The sequence below is a fragment of the Nyctereutes procyonoides genome, unplaced genomic scaffold, assembly GCF_905146905.1.
Source record: "Nyctereutes procyonoides isolate TBG_1078 unplaced genomic scaffold, NYPRO_anot_genome, whole genome shotgun sequence".
In the NCBI taxonomy this organism is placed as follows: Eukaryota; Metazoa; Chordata; class Mammalia; order Carnivora; family Canidae; genus Nyctereutes; species Nyctereutes procyonoides.
This window is the reverse complement of record NW_026575159.1, coordinates 7849851-7864826: the sequence shown is the minus strand read 5'-3', so window position 1 is coordinate 7864826 and position 14976 is coordinate 7849851. Positions and strand designations below refer to the sequence as shown.

General features: G+C 32.3%; 1 protein-coding gene across 3 annotated transcripts in view; it reads left to right on the top strand.

Moving 5' to 3' along the window:
• Window positions 1-14976, top strand: part of CSMD3 (CUB and Sushi multiple domains 3) — a 1184516-nt gene that overhangs the window by 852667 nt on the left and 316873 nt on the right. For all 3 annotated transcript variants that reach the window (XM_055314112.1, XM_055314111.1, XM_055314109.1), the window contains one exon: window positions 6001-6170. In XM_055314112.1, the coding sequence (XP_055170087.1) occupies window positions 6001-6170 (170 nt within the window). The remainder of the gene's footprint in view (window positions 1-6000; window positions 6171-14976) is intronic.

Below are 14976 nucleotides of genomic sequence, written 5' to 3'. Positions count from 1 at the left end.
CACAGAAAATATTTGATAAGAATGATTAAAGGCCTACTTTCCAAAAATATTTCCCTAGTACTCTGTTAAATTATGTAATATTTTATATAATTAATTCTATAATTTAAAGATGATCTCCCAGTTCAAATTAGAGAGAGGAAGTATTACCTCTTAATATTTTAACATTGATTATTTTGCAGGAAAATTGATTTTTTTAACATTGATTTTAATTATTAACAAACTTAGGCTTTAGAAGTTAGTGACAGTTACCAAAAAGACAAAATTTATTCTAGACCAAAGCATGAAGGAAGCAAGATGCTGGGCTTGTGTTATGGTAGGAAAAAGTGTATTTACCATACTTTTAGGAAAAAAAATATATTGCAACCCTTGAACCATGAAGCAATAGTTTTCTGACCCAAAATCTCAAATATTTTATGAACAACTCTCATTCGATCACTCCTGTATTCTTCATCTTCTGCAACTGACTTTCTAAGCCTTAAAAAACAAAAGTATTCCCCCCAACACAAGAACAAGCAGTTCATGTCTAGTGACATCCCCTTTCCTACGCATCTAAGAAAAACATTTTTTTCCCCTATCATAACAGATAAACAACAAAAGAAACTCTTATCCTGAGGGACCTCCCTCTAGCTCAAACTTGTACAAATAAAACCTCTCCCATATCAGATCTTTCAATTCCCAGAATCTGTCAAAATCCCTCACCCCCATAATATTTTCAGAAATATTTCTTCTGTTTGAAATATTCTTTCCCTCAACCTATCTTCTCCTGTTGCCTTTAATTGACTTATTTCGATCCTTTAGAGAAATCTTGACTTTATTCGGAACAAGTCGGGGCTCCCAATTATGTCTTGCCACATATAATATGCTTATTTTAATGATTATGCAGTAGCCATCTGTCTTTTCTGTCATAAAGTAAGTTCTATGAGGGTTTCAAAACTGTACCTCACATTCCTGGTACATACTAAGGATTTGATAAATATCTGTTAATTAAATCAATTTGAGTTTTTCCAAATCAGAGCATACTATTACCTGTCTCTAGTCACTTTATATATCTTAGTACACAGGGACACCTGGGTGGCTCAGTGGTTAGGCACCTGTCTTCTGCTCAGGTTGTGATCCCAGAATCCGGGATCAAGTCCCACATCAGACTCCCTGTGAGGAGTCTTCTGCCTATTTCTCTGCCTCTCTCTCCCAGTCTATAGCTCTCATAAATAAATAAATAAATAAATAAATAAATAAATAAATAAATAAATAAATATCTTAGTATACATTCTCTACCAAGTTACCCAGTTTAGCAAAAACATTAATAGTTTATATTAAAGTGATTCTGTAGCTTGATTTTTATTAAGATAAATGTTTCTCCTGTGTATGTTATATGATATATGCAATTTGTTACAGCACCTGCCTGAAAACCCTGGCATTGCCCTGATGTAGTGAGTCACAAATTTTCTTTGTTCAGTGACAGCTGCATACTCTTCATAAATCTCACTATGGCTGGGCTATGATGACAGCTTTTCAACTCACTTGGATTTTTAGGACTTCCTTTACTCAAACTACTCTTTCCCTTGTAGAGGATGTTTCTTTATATAACCTTATCTTGCCAGAATCAACTAACCATTTTTCTTCTCTCTTAGAGCTAGCTGTTCTGCTGCTATTTTCCCCCCTCAGGTGATTTTAACATATCTTAAGAACGTTCAATCACAATTTGTCAATACTTATATATCTTCTCATTTTTAGTATGCTTTGTGAAAACTTGCTGTGATACTGATGCCATATACAATGGAAATGTAGTTACCGTACTTTTATCTGGACATTCATGAACATAATAGCCATGACTGTTATTTGTGAGAATTATTCCTGATACTTCAATGTGATATTATTTCATTTATTTCATACACCATCTCAGCCACCTGATGCTGGGAAGATCCATAACAGTATAATTCCATAGCAAGTCAGTTGCTTCTTTGGGCCCTGAAATCACATCCACTGGAAGTAGAGGTGGTGCTTACATATGGAGAAAATAACAGCACCTATAAAGGCTGAGTATGAGACCCTGGCAAGGGGCCAGTACCTCAGGATAGCTGAACTGGAAAGAATGGTAGGGAATAGCTAGAAAGGTAAACTGGATTCACAGCATAAATGGCCTGTATCACATTCTATGGACTTTGACTTGCTGATGGTGAGTATATTTGAGGCACAAAGTACAAGATCAAATTTGCATTTGGAAAATATCATTGTGTCAGCTTATTACACAAGATAGGAACATGTTCATTTCTAGACTTGGGCATATGGTCAAACTGTGCAAAGTTTGTTGTTAATTTCAACATTAGATCCCACTCGAAACCAGTTGGCAAGCAAGAGCTCTGTAGCTGGAGTACTGGAAGAGACCTTGTACAGGGCAAATGTTGTTCCTACACTGAGTACTCATATACCAGTTTGGGGTATATTTGAAATTCAAAGATAAAATCAAAGATGAGATTACATGTACAAATAATGTTTTTATTAATCACCTAGCTTCTGGAGTTAGTATCATGGTGAAATGTGTTCCTCCTTAACTTAATCCTGTTTATCCTTTAAGAGTCTTATTGAAAAAAAATAGATTTGTTCATTTTCCTCTATGTGTAAGTGGACCATTCTGAATTGAGTCTCATTTTTTACATTTCAAGATCTTCCCTTAAAATGAGACAGTCATTCTGAACATTAATAATTATTTCTTATAATTTATAAGTGGGGTGAATACGTTCTGACCTCCAGGACATACCCCAGACCATAGAAAATAATTCTTAGTTTTTAATGGAATAGTGTGTGCAACTTCTAAAGAATAAAGAAAAAAAATGACCTTGCATACAAGTTTATCTAGCATAGCTTCAATCTGCACCTGTTGTGTGGCATAATTATTAATATTACCCCCTGTCACACTAAAGAAACATTTTGATCTGAAAGAGAAATTGTATTTTTTTATATATATATTTTAACACCATGGGCAATGGCAAGTATAAATCCCAATGTAAATCCCAGCTCTGATACACACTGTTTGAATTTAGCAAGAAAGCTCACTTTGGAGTCTTCGTCTATAAAATTAGAGACAGTACGTTTTACCTTGCAGAGTTGTGAGGGAAAATATGCAGAATTGGCTTCATGTGTGTGACAGGGATCTATGCTAAGATAGGCCCTAGGCTTGTGTTAATGCTTTATTGAAATGCTTAGTACATTTTCAACAAAGGGCAGTGTGCTTTCATTTTACTCCGGGCCCCATAATTTATGCTTAGTCATGATTAAATGCAAAAGGTACTAACTTAATCCAAATGTTCTTCCTTAAGACTTCCATTCTGGTTTAAGCCCTGATTTTATTTCAGCAACTAGAAAATCATTTATAGCCATTTAAGCCAACTGAAATACTAAAATGAAACAGAAGCAGGTTATTTTTCATATAAAAGCAAATCTCCATTAAATCATACAATATAAAAACAAATAAATAAATAAATAAATAAATAAATAAATAAATAAATAAATAAAACAATATAGACCCAACAATATTTATGGGAGAAAGCACTTACCATCTATTCAAATGTTAAGAACTTAGTGATAAATTATTAGTGTATTTTCCAGGGTAATGAAGTAATTTATTGCTTTGCTTGGAAGGGCTAGATTTTGTTTTGTTCAGTTTATACAAGTTACTAAAATAATTTTAATATTATAAGTGATTCTCCAAAATTATGAAGAGTCCTCTGGCTTTTTACATACATAAATGTCTTTGTGCACCTGGGTAGTCACACTGGGAACAATGTAAGTATCCTAAAACTCTTTTTCTGTATGTGGAGCAGAATGCTATCCTTAGTATTTACACCTAAATATTCATAATGACAGCTTTAATTTTTGAGCTTTTATTGTATGTCAGCACTGAGCTAAATGCTCAACATGTATATTCTGCATATATTATCAATTCATGCATACAAACGAAGCATCTCTCTGAGGTGGGTATTATTATTTTCACAGTAATAATGGCACTATTCAAGCTTAGAGAGAATAAATAACTTGCCGAAGCCATATATAGGTAGAATATAGAACTTAATTCTAAAAACTAAAAAGCCTAAAAAAAGCCTGAGCTCTTCGTCAGGGCATTGGTGTTTCATAAGCTGGCATCAAAGAATGTATTCTCAGAACTCCATGATTCTATGTCAGTTGAAGCTGGGTGTATTTTCTAATAATAATCTAACTGATAAAAAATACACGTGTATTCTGCGTCATCCAGGTGGTCTGATAATTTGTCTTTATTCCTTGCGAGTATACCTAGATTTAAATAAACTAGTAAGAAGGAAGTGAGTCAGATTTAAAATATAAATTATTCTCTGGCACTAAGTGAAGGCCATGTGGCATCATACTGGACCACACAGATCAAAGTTTCTCAGCAGTATAAAGAGGGATAAGATGAGAGAGAATTGAATCATTACATAGCCTCGTGTACTTAAAGGCATAGCAAACTCCAAATGCCTGTATGCTAGCAGCCGGCTCCTTATCCACACTGCCAAGGGCAATTTAATTTCAGGAAAATGAAATCTTATGTCACATTAGATACATGTTGCTATTTAAGATTTTACTGTTTTAGTCTTATATTTTAAAACATGTTTTGGTATTATAATTGCGTACAGCTAAGAGCACAGAGACTTATTTTATGTTTGCACATGGTTACGTTACATTAAAATGAAAACAATTTAAATCAATATTGGGAGTTTATGAGGTTTTTTTTTTTCTTCTACTTTAAAAGGAACTTAGTGGAACTCAATTGTGTGGCAGTTGTTCATGTGACTGGTTGACTGTTAGCAACACATCATTGGTTTTTATTATTATTTCACACTATGTTGTTGTTATCCTGACTGCTTCATTTTGATCATTTTCATTTTCTCATTAGGCTTTCTTCTTTTGCCTTAGTTTTGTTAATGTTTAAGCATTAAACATTGCATTTAAAAGTTAAAAGCAATTCATTATATTTTACCTTGTTATATACCTCCTATGATTATTCTCATGATTATTCTCATGAATAATTATTTTAAAAATCTTATTTCTGGAACATAATGATTTGCTTTATTTTCTTGATAAGTTAAAACTTTGAAAAATACAACTTCCCTTGGCTTATGGTATGATAATATGAAGCAAGTTATTAGATCTGATGGAAAACTGAACTCATTGAATTTCTGAGACATAAGGAATATGTTTCGGAATTTAGAAGAACTTGTTTGATTTTGTACTATTGCCACAAGCTTTTTAAAGTATAAATTAAAGTTAAATTTGAAAAAAAATTGAGAAATTCCATTATTAAATTTTCCTAGATTAATCCAGAGGGTCATCAGTAACCATATACTGATATGAGAACCCCTTAAATTACTTTGTTGCTTAACCTGGGAAATGTGATACATTTTCCAAAAGTACCCAGTTTGTTACAATTGCTGGTTAGCAGATTTTACCCATTATATCAGTTTTCAAAGGCGATGTAGTATTTATTTCCCTTTTGTTCCTGAGGTTCTTGGACCAGGGGAAAACTGACTATTGGGAGGAAGAGGGGTCAAATTCAAGAAAAGATAAAACTAAAAAGATAGAATAAAAATAATTCTAAAATAAAATTGATCACTTTACCTTTCTTTAAGACTTTAAACGATATAAATTATAAATTTAATCAGAAACCTACAAACTAAAAATACATCCTGAAAATCTTGGGCTGCCATTCTTTTCCATCCTATCCTTTCATCTTTGGGGCAAGAGGAAATGACTGAAGCTATTGTATATTTCCATTTATGTACAAATGTCCTGTTCATGGACAGGTTTTCCTTCTTCCCATGTATTATTTGAGAGGGAATGAGTCATCTACAACACACAGCCATTCTGTACATTATTTTCCTGTTAGGTTCTAGTTAGAGTAAAATGCATTAACACTTCCATACATTACATTACCTGCAAATTATAATGCTTTCTATTAAACTGTACTTCAATATTCTGTTTTATCTGCAGCTGAATGTGGTGCGTCTGCAACAAATAATGAAGGAATTTTGCTTTCTCCAAATTATCCACTCAACTATGAAAACAACCATGAATGCATTTATAGTATTCAGGTTCAAGCAGGAAAGGGAATCAATATTTCAGCCAGAACATTTCATTTAGCACAAGGAGATGTTCTTAAGGTAGGTGGACTCAGAAATACTTGTATTTTGATCATTTTTAATCATTCAGTACATATGAATATATATAAATGTGTATATATATGTATGATCAAATGTAAGTTGATTCTGCCAATCATAGATTTCAATTATACGTCGTTTCCCATTTTCCTATGATCATTTTCATTGAGGTAAATGTTTTGTTTCCAATGTCCATTTATAATATATTCATTTTTATTTTATGGTACATAAATTTTAATGTTTCAGTAACACCAAAATAACATTTTCAAACCAAATATCTTCTAATCTCCAAGGAGACATGTATTTAAAATATAATTAACACAGGAATGGTTATTTCTGTAAGAAATATAGTGATGATTTATTTGTTTTGGTATACATTAAATAATTTGGTTATCTCTGTTGATAACATGGATTTTTTTGCATTTATGACTACAAAAATGTTATATTTTATAAATACATAAAATGAATTACTTCATATCTATAAATTATTGAACAAAAATATATTTTGTTAATAATAAACGTTTAGTGGAGCACCTGGGTGGCACAGCAGGTCAAGCATATGACTCTTGGTTTCAGCTCAGGCCATGTTCTCAGGGTCATGAGATCTAACCCCCCATCATCAGACATCATGCTCAGAGTGTGGTCTGCTTGAGATTCTCTCTCTCTTTCCCTCTGTCCCTTCTTCTCACGTTCTCTTGCTCTAAAATCAATAAATCAATAAATCTTTTCAAATATTAAGAAGATTAATAAACATTAGGAGTAGAATTTGTAAACTTATTCTAAAAAGTTGAAATAGGCAAAGGTCCCACTTTTTTTAAAAGATACAATGTTAGGAAAATAAATATTTCCATACTTGCTGATTCATATTTTCCAAAGTGTTTTAGTAAATATAATTTATATGAAGAAGTAGAATAAAAATAATCCTTCTGTAAACATCAAATTTATATATTTTTAAGATAATTGCATAAATTTCTCTACTCATCAAGATTTCCTTACCTGGTAAGAAATTCAACATAATTCTGTTTTCACAATCTTAAAAAAAAAAAAAAAAAGTGACATCTCAGATTGGCAAGGGTAGAGGGTCCTTGCTTAGCAGTGATTTTAAGAGTGTTGGTTATTTTTTTCTCTTGAAAAGAATATAATTTTGATGATAATTGATGGTTCTCTAACAGGAGTGTGTGCTTTGGGGTTTGTATAGATGTGGGAAATTTCCCTAAATGTAAACAACATTATTGTTAATTTAGGACCATTCCTGTTTTTTGCACTTTCCCCCAACAAGCAACGGAAATTCACTTTATAATCTCTTTAACCTACAGTTCATTGTTTGGGTTTTCTTGTTAAAATAAGTTTTATTTGCTAAATTAGAGTCAGCATTAAGATTAATGGGATGCCTAAACATAGAAGTGAACCAATGCTTATTCTTTTCTCAGGCTATGTATGGGGAAAAATATATATCAAGATACAGACTAGCTACTAACAAAAAAACATATGGTTATCAGTTAATAGTAAAGAAGTGCTTCCCCACACTACCACCATTCTTCCTAAAATATTTCTTTACTCTCTGTGATGCCTGAAAAGTATCTATTACTTTTCCATGCCGAGTGATGTCTATTAATTGGAAAATTCATTTGAGATAGGAGATGATGCCTTTAGAAAAATAGCTGTAGGAGCACCTGAGTGTTTCAGTCAGTTAAGCGTCTGCCTTCTGCTCAGGTCATGATCCTAGAGTCTCAAGTCTGAGCCCACATTGGGCTTCCCACCAGCAGGGAGTCTGCTTCTCCCACTAACCCTTCTCCCTCTCATTCTCTCTCTCTCTCTCCCTCACTCTCTCTCAAATAAGTAAGTAAGTAAATAAATAAATAAATAAATAAATAAATAAATAATCTTTTTAAAAATAGAAAAATAGCCCTAATGTGTTCCTTAGAGTGATTTCTAACTAATCTCCTGCTTCCTTGGAGTAAGGTAACATTCACTTGTTACCTGTGTTACCCTGAGAATGGTTGAGTGCATGGGATGGTGAGAGACGAAGAAAGGCAGAAAAATTCAATTCAGGGCCCTTTAAAAAATGATTTTTAAATAAATAAGGATTTTTCTTTCATGAGCAAAAGGATGAAAATGTATATCCCCAGCAATTAAGGTATTTGTAACTTTCCCAGAATAAAGACACATTTCCCAAAGTTGAAAAGATTATGTACTAAATATTACAATAGGAACACCCCCTGTTGCTGATAATCTTCCCTGGGGTTTATTCTGAATTATTATTTCAAAATAACTTCAGCAAGCCACTGTATAGAGACAGTTGGGGATGGACTTTAACCTCTAACTCTATCTTCTTCATGATTTCTCCACCAGTTTAAGATGTAAGATGCTTGTATATTGTCTTATTCTTCCCATTAATCTAATGGACCACTAGTTCAAAAATACCTACTGACACAGGCACAGTTAGATATTCCCAAGTAGAGATGTGCTCTCCAAAGGACAGAGGATTCATTTTCCAAGACTAAGGAGCCCAGGGTCATTTGCCTCACTGCAAACCATTCCATAAGAGCCCATCCCTATCTCAGCATTTTCCAATATTACACCTAGTGTAATGTTGTCTAGTGCAGTCAGCTCTTCCTCCATTCAGACTAGGAAATAGGTAAAACAAATTTCCACTGTAGGACCCTCTGCCCCTTGACTGAGAGAATTTAAAAGCATTGCTTTTCTTTATATGGTAGGATTGGCTATGTTCTTTGGAATAACATTATCTTGTAATCTTTATAGGAGTATAAAGGTTTAGAAAGGACTTTTTTCTGGTTTCATTTACTAAATAGTATCACTGTATTAGATTCTGACTGAAACTAAAACAGCAATAATAAAAGCATGGGTGTGTATTAACTTTACATGGGTGTGTTTTAACTTTATCTACAGCCACACACACACACACACACACACACACACACACACACACACACAACTTTCTAAGAGCTCACCATCCAGGCTGATGCCTGCTCAGTTACCTATCCATTCTTTCTCCCTCTCTCCTCTTTCTATAAACTACTTTATTTTTATACAACCACACTAATAAAGTTGATATCAAATGTAGCTAATCATTTGACTCCACTAGGTAGTTTATTCCTGGCACCACTATCAGATTTTCTGATTCAGCAGATCTGGGGACAACTTGTTTTATTTGGTCTGTACCTGGAACTGTGGATTTTTATGAAGCTCTCCAGATTCTCTGATAACCACCAGGTTTGGGAATTATTAATATAACTTCCCTTGGTGTTGTTCCTTTCAATGGGCAAGAATACTAACCTTCTAAAACCTCACTCAAAATATGTAATTTAATTAGTTATTTCAATTAAAATTTATAGGAGGTATTTATTATGTGAACACTCTAAACAAGGAACAATGAGTAATTGGCCTTGTCAGCCTAATAAGACAAAAGCTGAATAGCAATCAGAAATATTATCTCTGTTTTGTTGTTGTAATGTTTGTTTTTCTTTTCAGAAAAAGATTAAGCACTATGTTTAGATAAGGGAATGTAGCAGGGACAAAACTCAAGGCAATCTTTTGACTACACTCAGTATTGTGTAAAGACCTATATCTTATGCAAAATGTAAACAGAATGGATGATAATGGAGAAGAGTCAGTAAAATAACTTAATACTGGTTTTGAGAGTCTGAAAGAAAGAGTTAAGAGAATTGTTACATTTATGAGAAACTAGATAGTTGAAGGATTTGATTAATAACACTAATACCATTCTTTTAGCAGTATGATCAAAAAGTTATTAAAATGTTGTTGTTGTTTTTTAAGATGTATTATTTTCAAGCATATTTCCTAACCAATGTGCTAGTCTTTGGAATACTTCTTGTGAGAACCTACTGGTAAATTGTTAGTAATTTTGTGAACTGGTTGTTAAACATAGCCACTATTAAAAATTTAATTAAATTATATTACAATTATATTATAATTAAGTTATATTAAAAACAAAGGTAACAAATACAACTTTTAATTTCCTAATTATTTTATTACTTTTATCATTACTATGTTTTTAGATGATTTATGTATATTATATCTCTATGGTGGAAATACTGTGCAGAGTGTCCATCCTTTCCCAGCTCTGCATACAGAGATGTCACATTGATAGCTTGATATCAGCAATACTAAGGAGAAATCACACTGCAGAAAATGACGAACACTACAGATCTTGACTTGATCTATTGCTTTACTTATCATCTATACTTGAGTTTAAGAATGGATTGTGTCTATAGCCATTCCATTGTGAATAACACAAAAATATTGAGAATATTTATTTTTAGAGAGTATTTATTTTCTAGAATTAAAAACTAATACTCAATTTAGCCAAGAAGTTGCTTCTGTCATTTACAGATATGATTTTCTAATATAACATTATTTTAACTTTGCTTTACTTTGATCTTGTTAACATAAAAATATCAAGCAATATTCATTTAGGAACCACTCTTGTTTGTCAGTTGCAATTATAAGTTGCAGACACAAAAATTTGGCAAAAAAAAAAAAAAACTGAAACTATACTATAAGAATCAATTAGCTCTATGGAATATGCAGTAATGATATTGTATATTTTTTTGCTGTTTGTAAGTTGCAAGCAGGGATTCCCAAACAGTCTATGGGCCAAACTGGTCTTGACACCTATCTCTATAAATAAAATTTTACTAAGAGAAAATCATGTTCATTTATTTACATATTATCTGTACCTGATTTTGTACTACAGTGGAGTATTGAGTAGTTATGACAGAGATATTATCCCCCAAACAGTCTAAAATATCTTCTAATTCTTTTTCAGAAAAAAGTTTTCCAACCTCTCTTTATGTAAAGAAAAGTTTTTTAAAAAATGTGTGTGTATATACATCCACCAATTCTATTTGTTTGAAAGCTGGTTGTTAAACATTTCCTAGCATACTGGAGATCTCATATGTCCACCACACATATCTGCCAGCTTTGCTTGTTCACTGGTAATCCTTTATTATCTCTTCCTTCAAAAACACTCTCTAAATATTTATTTGTTATGAGTGCTGTATTAGGCTGCATAAAATCCTTCATTCTTTCCCATACTGAGGATAACAGGAGTGAAATGATTTGTGACAGACCATACAGCTTTAAAGGTAGAATTGGAACTTCAACTCTGTTATATTATCAGAGCTTAAACTCCTGAAAAGCTCACTCTTCATCATGTCTCAAACTCCTTCACTAAAATATATTAGCTCTTATAATTGAGTATGCATTACACAACTATTTCAAAAACATAAATATTTTAGTATGAACAAAAGTTCTCTGTTCTGTTTCATTTTATTCCAGAGAGCATAAAGTTTGGAACATTGTCCTTTTTGATAAGGCATTGTAAAACAATTTTTTTCATTCAAACTTTGACATTTCACTCACCTTATTTGAAAAATAATTTATTTAAATTTCCAAATCAATTTATAAAACAAGCAGCAGAAATGAAAATTCTAATATCCATGAACAGGAATAATTTGCAGGTGTGTATGATTATGGATATGTACGTATATGATTTTTCTCTTTTGACTTTATTTTCTATGTACTTTTTGTTCTTGGATTCAGATAACATCTGACTTGCGAATTCATTAGAGGAATGACTGAGAATATGCCTTCTAATCATGCATTTATTATAAACAAAACCCACAGTTTTGAGTGTTGATAAGCAGTTCATTATAACAGGATTTGACCTTCCAGATCTAGGAGTGTCTGTACACCAAAATTAATTTCAGGCCCTGATCCATTATCAAAGGTTTGATAACTGAAACACGGCAACATTAAGTTCTAGTCTGTTCTATTATAAGATTACCAGGTTAATGACAACCATTTGACGAATGTGAGCCTCATCAGAGTTTCATTAATGTTACAAAATCCCTCAATGGCTTTCATGATATTAATTGTTAAATAAACCTGAAATTCTAAATTTGATGTTAAAGTGAGTCTTCAGTATCTGAATTAGGTGCTAAGTAACAGAATATTTCGGTGGGGAATACCAGAATCGTCTCATTTCTAACACAAAAAAATATAATAAAGTTTAATAAAGTTTCAGTTACTGTATTCTTTTTTAGATTTGTAAATTTTGGAAAACAAATGGATATAAGACCTGTGCTGAAAATAATAATAATAAAGTGAAAAAAGAAAAGAGCTCCAAATAAAAGCATACTTAAAGATCCTGACTTTAATCAGAACAGAGATATGAAAAGTAATGATCTCAAATAAAAGTTCTATGGGTAAGACCTAGTATAACCACTCTGTACTATAAATTTATTCTTTTTAAAAAAGATTGTATTCATCTATTGAGAGAGAGAGAGAGAGAGAGAGAGAGGTAGCATGGAGGGAAGGGGAGAAGGAGAGGAAGAAGCAGACTCCCCAGTGAGCCAGGAGCCTGATGCTGGACTTGATACCAGGACCCAAGATCATGACCTGAGCCAAAGGCAGATGTTTAACTGACTGAGCCACCTAATGTCCGTGTACATTTGCTTTTAAATGAAATGTACATTTTGATGGTTGTATTTTCTTATTTATATACTTGCATCCATATCTACTTCCAAAGTAATTTGCCTTTGACTACATTGCTTTGTCATTTCTTGTTGCCATTATGCTTCCATATGTCCTTGAATACATTTGAAGGATTTTATTCACAAATTAAATAGCATTGGCTTGATCATTACCATAAAACTCTCCCTTTGAAGTCTTGCTAATTAAAACTTGCTTTTCATCTTGATTTAATAACTTTATACAAGCTTCTAAAAATTCATAGTTGAATTATCACACTTCATTTTACTTTTATGATGATAGTGGTATTTCTGTGTTGTTTTCTGCCTTTTGACTTTACATTGTTAAATAAGCTGTAGTTATTTAGTTTGGGTGCTGAATTAGATCCTCTTTGCTGGGCTTAAGATTTTATATATATATATATATATATAATCAGCCCTTTTAATGCTTTTTCTTTTTTTAATGCTTTTTCTTTCAATGATTAGTTTTCAAATGATATCTTAAAGACAGTTTTTTTTTTTTTTAAAGAAAAAAGTATTCTTCTAGCTTAAAAAATAGTGTAAATGTTTCTCTTGGGACAAACAATATTCTTTAAATTTCCTTCAGGTTAAAAATGATGTCTTTTTTTTTTTTTAATTGTATTCCCAGTACCTAATCCAGTGCATAGAACTAAGTCAGTTGAATTTTGGTACTTTCTAAACATTAAGTTATATACAAATGATTTTCATGTGTAAAGTGAGGGTTTCCTTATGATTCAACTTTCCTTTTATTACCATTGAATATTTAAGAAAAACATTAGGAGAGACTTTTAAAAAAATTAAAAAAAGAATTCAAGAACCAATTTCTGTTTACTCATTTGCATCAATTAATTATTTATTTGGCTATTTTTGACAAATGAAGTTTATCCACACATAAAAGCAGAAAACTAGTTGAATCCAAGAAACAATGATTTATATAACATAAGAATGAAATTATGTGCTGGTGAAAAGTAAGGAAAATAAAAGGAAAATATTCTTTGGCGTTACCTAGGCAGTATTAGCCACAAATAAGAGCCACTGGATCTGCAAGTTAAATGGTTTGGTTGTAAGTATATAGCTCTAAACTTAGAATTTGTGAACTATGTCATATATAGAGTTATAAAATAAACGTATTCAGAAGCAGCTTCTGAGAATAATGAACGTTTGAAACTCACAAACAGAAAAGTCTGTTTTCTAGCAAGTGTTGCCTTGTCTCTGAATTACTACTGGTTTTTACCATTACTATTCTTAAGAAATAGGAAGTTGACTCTTGTAATTAAACAATAAAATTCCCGAGCTAACAAACCTCAACATTTGGTTCAGCTTTGTTAAAGATAAGTAACTTCTTGCTGATAACTGAAGCAGAAACTTATTTGTCTGGTAAGTCCCATCAGTGGGACTCAAGGTTCTCCCTATAATATTAGGAAGTTTGCCCAAGGAGCTCTCTACCTAGTGCAAATCCTCTTAAACAGTCAACCTACTTTTGTTGTTATTGTTGTTGTTGTTGCTGTTGTTGTGTTTTAGTTAACAGAAAGACTTTTCAAAGAAAGGAGAGAATGTAAAATGTTTTCTTTTAGGAATTCCATGACCATGTTGGCTTGAGTTTAGCCCTCAATTCTGCCCCACCCCTCTATTTCTACTCCCTCTCTGTCCTGATAAATAAACTAGTGGAGCCTGTAGGCGCATAGGAAGCTGCTGATTCCCTCAATCACAAGGGAAAGAGCAGAAGGTCCTGGTAATAGAGACTTCAGAATTACTTTCAGAAAAGCCATAGGGTAATGTGGTTCAAAGAGGACCCCAAGGGCCTTGAGTACAAGTTACATTTTTACAGCATGTTAAATAAAAATTTATCTGTAGTCTTGATAACACTTAAATCCTATATCAATAATAAATATAATCCTGTAAATATCTAAGGGTACATAGATACATATTTAAGGGGAATTCAGTAATTGGAGGGAAGAAAGACCAAATTAAATGCATAGAACAGGTGGTATACATTAAATTCAAACTGTGGAAGTACTAAGAGAAATTTGAAAATTAATTTAAACTTTTGTGTAAATCTTAAGATAATGCAATTAGAGTGTGAAGAGAAAGAGAGAGGAGAGACTTCCTAGAACTTGACCAATGATTTTAAAATTTAAGATTTTGCTAGAAGCCCTAAAAAGAGATAGTCACTGCTGAAACTCTAATTATTCCTGTGGAAGATCCAATAGAAGAGTTTTTTATACTACAGTGGGAAAGACAGATGAGAAGAGAAAATGTAGGAGTATCACAAT